The 6,000-nt window shown below is 40.7% G+C and overlaps 1 protein-coding gene across 8 annotated transcripts in view; it reads left to right on the forward strand.

Moving 5' to 3' along the window:
- atp11c (ATPase phospholipid transporting 11C) overlaps positions 1-6,000 on the forward strand; it is a 39,475-nt gene extending 33,475 nt beyond the window's left edge. The window contains exons 29-31 of one of the 8 annotated variants that reach the window (XR_004615117.1): positions 665-755; positions 1,631-1,739; positions 3,087-3,118. Coding sequence is in view for 6 of the 8 variants with exons in the window: in XM_034597300.1 (XP_034453191.1) it covers positions 1,631-1,735 (105 nt within the window). In the remaining 2 variants the exon portion in view is untranslated. Of the gene's footprint in view, positions 1-664; positions 756-1,630; positions 1,740-3,086; positions 3,119-3,339 lie in introns of those variants that run through there. The other 7 variants (XR_004615118.1, XM_034597303.1, XM_034597300.1 and 4 more) reach the window with 7 other exon arrangements.

Below are 6,000 nucleotides of genomic sequence, written 5' to 3' on the forward strand. Positions count from 1 at the left end.
AGATGTCATCAAAATGTTTTAAAAGAATTGACAATATAAATATTTGGTGGACACCAAGAGATAATGCAACTATTGATGCAGGGACACATGATTAGGACTTATATTTTTCTCCCACTGCATCTTTAAGTCCAAGCTTTTATATCCCACGCAGGCTTTTTTTTGCAGGGATGCTTTAATTTAAGTGAAGTGAAGAATACTTTCCCAGATGTATTTTGTCATTTCAATTAGCTCCCCATGAGACTAATGTGATTTCCACACAGCTGGAAATGTTTGGGGGTATACGTGTGCTTTTGGGAGTGTTCCACACAACAAATTGTTTTATCTGCAAAAACTTGAAGGCAGCCAAAAATACATTTTGTACAATATGTACTTATTACAATGCATATGTGTTTGTTTTCATTTCTTTTTGAAAGTATCTGTAAGTTAGCAAAGTCGCAGAATCAATCATAAGATGCATACAAATTTGACAATCTTGTTTGTGTCAACAGTCCACAGGATTACATAATGGTTGTTATTGTATTTTAGAACATCCTCCCCTTTTATCTATTTTGTTTTTAATCATTTCTAACTTTGTTTTTCTAACAAGTGCTACTGCTTTGGTCCTCTCACTCTGTCTCACCCTCTGCTATCTTCTCTCTTCCCCTCTGGACCTGTCTCCCTAAAGATGAAACATCGCCTTCCTTCCTCGGGGACATCCACTATCTTCATGTTGTCGCAGACCGCCAGCACTCACAGTTTCTCGTGGAGTGACTGAGGTCTTTCTCTCTTTCTGTCAGCTCTTATACTTGAGACTGTTCCTGCAGAGTTTTCTGTGTCTGCCAGTCTTGCTTGTTTCCTACCTGTTGTGTCCTTCCTCTCCCACTGTTAGACTCCTTCCTTCCCCTCTCAAATAACTCAGGCTGGTGTTCTGTAGTTGTTTACAGTCCCCACTCAGTAGGAGGGATTAGCTCAGATTAATCAGATTATCACTACTTTTATTATACCTACCTTAGGAATGCAATCCTTGGAGGCTCTGATATTTAAAACTTGACTTAAATGCTTTTCTTTAGATCTATGTTTATGAAAATTAGGAGCAATACTGATCGTTGGGATGTGCCCAGCTCTGACAGCAGTGTGGAGTAGGACCATGTGTCCATGAAAGCGTGCAGTCAGTCTTCCATCCTTGTCTGTCCAGTTGTTTCAGTCAGTCTCCTCCCAGCTGCCTGTGCTGCTCCAGTGCCTGCTGCCTCCGCATGTCCAGTTAGATGAATGCAGCACGTTAAAACAACCAAACTTACCTGCATGAGGCTCAAGTTAACCTCATCCTAGATCCTCACCACAATCCCTGCAGGCCACTGCATTTTGTTGCTGTGTGTGAGTGTGTGTGTATGTGTTTGTTTGTTATAGTCATAGTATAGTCATAGTCAAGAAGTATAGTCATAGTCAAGAAATCTGGAAATTATTATTGCAAGGAGAAGGTATCCTGAAAAGGCAGCCGGACTGAATTTCATCATCCACCTGTCCAGTCTTTGAGTCTTTGTATGTTTGTTCCCTGTGTATGTCTGTAAGTGTGCAGGAGACAGAGAGACAAAGTGTGTATGGTTCTCTCAGTGTAGTGATGTCATTGGTGTCTCTTGCCTCACCCTTCTAGAAGAAGCTGGTTCAGTCGAGCGTGGGGGGACTCCAGTCTCCCCGGTCTTCAGCCAGACCCCTGCTCATGAGAACCTTTTCTGATGAGTCCAATACTGTCACTTAAGCAGGTACCAGTCCATCTTCAGGCCATTTAAGCCAATCAAAGCCTTTTTCTCCCAACCAACCTCTCCTGCAGTCCTGGACCCTAACTCCGGGTTTTAACAAGAGAATCAGGCATAATGACAAACCGGTCACATCCAGCAAGACCCACTGTGCTCCTGTGTGTTGTGTAAGCTGCCATAGGCCGGCTGAAGAGATGCACTTTTTCAACGTCAGTCCCATGTTTTGTGTTAATACATCTTTGGCTACGAAAGACAAATGGTGCATTTCTTTAATATGAATGCATAACTAGGCCTAATATTGCAGATTTAATCTTTTCTTTTTGACACATGCTCCCTTCAGCCTCCCTTTGAACCCCAGCTTACCCCCTGCATGTGCTTTTAAAAACCCGATTCGGAACGTTTTTATATTCAGTCCATCTCGGAAGAAGAAGAACTGTCTGAGTGTGTGGTGGTCTCAGTTAGTGGGACTTTTTTTACTGACTATAACGACCCCAATGTGATATTCATGTGCTGTTTGTAACGTGGCGGTTTCCTCATGCTCGTTTCGTCCAAACCTGTGTTGGTGGTTGTCATCTGCTTAATCTCTTGGAAAATGATTGATGTATTTTGTGAGTGCTGAGCATGATGTGATGCTGCCTTAACCTCAGGCTGAATGCAGCTGCATTAACCACAGGGGGTAAACAGCAAAATGAATGGAAACACCAAGACAAAATACTTTAAAAACTGCAGCAGGTATATATGGGGAAAACCTTCCTCATTTAATGTGTTATGTAATAAATCATACAAATATCTACAAAGAAAATGTGAAAGATACATTATGAACTATTCCAACAAATTCATTCAATTCATTCTAGCTGGTAAAATTTTCAAATCCACTTTTATCAACAATGTTTTATCAATCAAGACAAAAAGGGCAGAATCCGTGTTCATTTATTGGCTGATGCTTTGGTTGAATGAGAAAACATCCAATCACAGCACTGCCTCTGCTCTGTTTGACTCCTATGGGAGGGACATGGAATGAATACAGATTCAATAAAAACAAACTTGTATCTTAATTAATCTTTAAAAAACATATAATTATACAGTTTTGTGGTTTATTATATATTTTGTCTGTATTCATTATTGTATATATTACGTCTCCATGGGTAAATGATAAAGAAAACTATGCAGAAGTGTTGAACGTCTTAAGGTGTTTTCACATTTTCTGTGCTACCTCCTGTTCATAGGTCTGAACACTGTTCACAATGTCTTCTCATCACTGTCCAGGGCCACCGACATCTGTTGCTTAGCATTAGCTCAAAGCTTTTTGCCTCAGCTTTCACTATTTAACCTTCATTTCCATCCTCCCTGTAGCTCTCAGATGGTCGCCTCCTACAAACATCCAGGTAAACCACAGAGATGAACCCAACTATCTGCTCAATGTGCATGTTTGGCTTCAACGGATCAATATAGATGATAAATTCTAATAATATAAAGTAAAATGTGGCCGCTTACCATTTGTTTTGATTTGGGGTGATTTCAAGTTGTCTCGTCCTCTTTTCTCTCGTTGGAACAAGCTTCTAATGAAAACACAGAAGTTGAATCTTTCTGCTTCTCTGTTTTCCAGAATGCACCAGTCTCTCTAATATCGCACAAGCATCTGAAGGGGTGTGAGTAAAAGGCAGCAAGGACTCACAACAACAGTGGCATCTGCCACATTCAGGATGTCGTGCCAGTTGGGTCGGAGCTGACCTGAAAAAAGGAGGAGGAGAAGAAGAAGAAGAAGAGGAGGAGGAAAAAATCAGAAGAAAAAGAGAGAGATGCTGACTGGGGGGGTGGGATGTAAAGGGATTAAGCAGCCTTTTGACTTGTGTGTTTCTGCTCCGTCCTTCTCTGCTCAATCCCCAAATCTCCTAAACCCCCCATGCATGCCTGCAGAGCAGTGCCCTGCATTATTTTTTAAGATATCTAATAAGATGCCAGGCATGAGTTTTCTTTCTTTTTACTCCTTTTTTTTTTTAAATACTAGCTTCCAATTGAATGCATACACTTCTGCCTTGGCAGTAGCTCTATCTAACTGCTGTGTTTTAACAAGCAGTTGTGATATCCACTCCAAGAATGGTTCACCTGCATGAAAGAAGGCTCAAAAGAAAGCTTTACTCCACTGATGTTCAGTCACTGTGTTCTGCTAAGTTTTATAAAGACACGACGATCCCTTTCTCACTAGTTACACTTTAAAAAGGTTATTCTACTTTACAGTTAATACGCTTTCAATGGTTATTCTTATCTTGTGTTCCAGAAAATATTCTCATCCACGGGTTCAAAATGAAGAAGTTACTGAATATGATTTCAATCCAGCTCAGAGCTGCAAACGGTTAGAACGGTTTTCAGGACGAGCTAAAACAGACCATATTACCACTCAATCCAAAAAGTGTGTGTGTGCGTGCGCATGTGTATGTGTATGCAAGATTGAGCGATAGATTAGAGACAACAAGCCTATTCTGGCAATGAAACTATGCCTCCATCCTCAGAGATAATTTAAGAGAGTCCAATTTAGACGAGATATTTAATATATGTGTTGTACTGTATATAATTAAGAGATGTATGACAGCATCTGCTCAAAGCCAAAAAAAGATGAACCTAATATGATTCGATTCTGTGACTTGGAAGTGACCACTTCTCGTGTGTCCTGTGCAACTTGTACTGGTTGAGAAAAGTGAGATATGTCTGTGTGTGTGTGTGTGTGAAGAGTACCGGAATTACTTGAACCCCGTTGATGTAGTTCGGTCGGACGGTTCCTGCACTATTTAGGACCGTTTCTTAATTGCGTAGACAGCACATGTTTATTCAGTATGTCTGAGCGTACACACGCACATATCTGATGGCTGAGAACATTACGCACACAGTCACCACACACGTTGTACACTTAATACACATGCACTAGAGCCTAAATGAGGTATTTATTGTATGTTCATTAATCCATCATCTAGTTCATGTACTTCTTCTCGGTCGCGCTGAAGTTGGGATGTAAAGAAAACCAACTCCAGACCTGCAGAGTCGACATAGTTTCCGTTCGCATGAGGCAACACACTCCGTCCTCTTCCTTGTTTGTGGACTGTTCGGCCTTTAACGTCTTCTGTGTAGTGCTTCATACATTCCATTCAAACTTGCCATTGTTTCAAACTCTTCAAGATACTGTTTTGAAATACTTTGTTTTTTTCTTCACGGACGTGTATTGTCCATTTGGCATATTTATTGTTAAGTGTAATTTTACTCACAAAGGGTATATTTTATTACATAAGTCTTTTTTTTTTTTATTGGCGAGGAGTGGTCAGCTTTGTCGGTCGTTTGAGTTTTGCCTGTGTTACTCCAGCCCTGATGTCAGCCCGTGCCAATCCCATGATTGTCTTTGTCATATTTACAAAGACAGGCAGCCCCCCCCATCCCACACTCCCAACATCCACAAATCTGCCTCAGAACCAGTGCCACTCCTTGTGCTCAGTGATGTAACTCTTGGTTTAAACTGATTATGGAGTAATTGTCACTACAATGATACGTGAGTTTTGTTACAGAATCTATCGGTATGTTGATTTGAAAGTTTAAAAAATCTCCAGCTCAATACTTTTTAGTGCTGGTCTTGTATTTCGCTCCACTGATTGTAGCCTGACATATCTGATACAGTGCATCTGCACAATGGCACATGCAGTCATACCACCAAGTGGAGATTTAAATAAAGTAAATGTTGATCTGTTTATAAATGGAAAAATGTACATTCATTTCAGCTTTATTTTCTACTTTAAAGTCTGTTTTATTGATGTTTGCGGAGGAGGCAGTTTTTACTCTGACTGCACTGTGTTGGCGATATACTGGATGTAAGGGGACGCATCGAGAGGGGCTGCCTGCTTTGTTTAATGAAAAAACCTTTAAGTGACATCAGAGATGCTATTTTCTTGTTAATCTAATTTTTTGCCTGTCTAATGAAAACTATAAAAAGAATGAACTGTATTTTTAATGCAACCTTTTTCCAGCCACTTTTTGTACGATAACCAAAATGTCAAAAAAAAAGCACGAGAGGCTCTGTGGCTGTGGACGCTGTCTGTGAGGGGTGGAGGTGGACACCTTCAGGCAGCGACGTGTCGCACAGCAGGGACACCCCCGCCACCTCCAGCCCTCCAGCTTTCTCCAGCCTCAACACTCCAAACCTCTAAGCTGAATGTACCTCTTTGAAACTAGTGTATTGAAAACCTGAAGTTCTTCTGTAATAAAGCAGAATGTTTTGAAGATACAA

The sequence above is a fragment of the Hippoglossus hippoglossus genome, chromosome 10 (assembly GCF_009819705.1).
Source record: "Hippoglossus hippoglossus isolate fHipHip1 chromosome 10, fHipHip1.pri, whole genome shotgun sequence".
Lineage (NCBI taxonomy): Eukaryota > Metazoa > Chordata > Actinopteri > Pleuronectiformes > Pleuronectidae > Hippoglossus > Hippoglossus hippoglossus.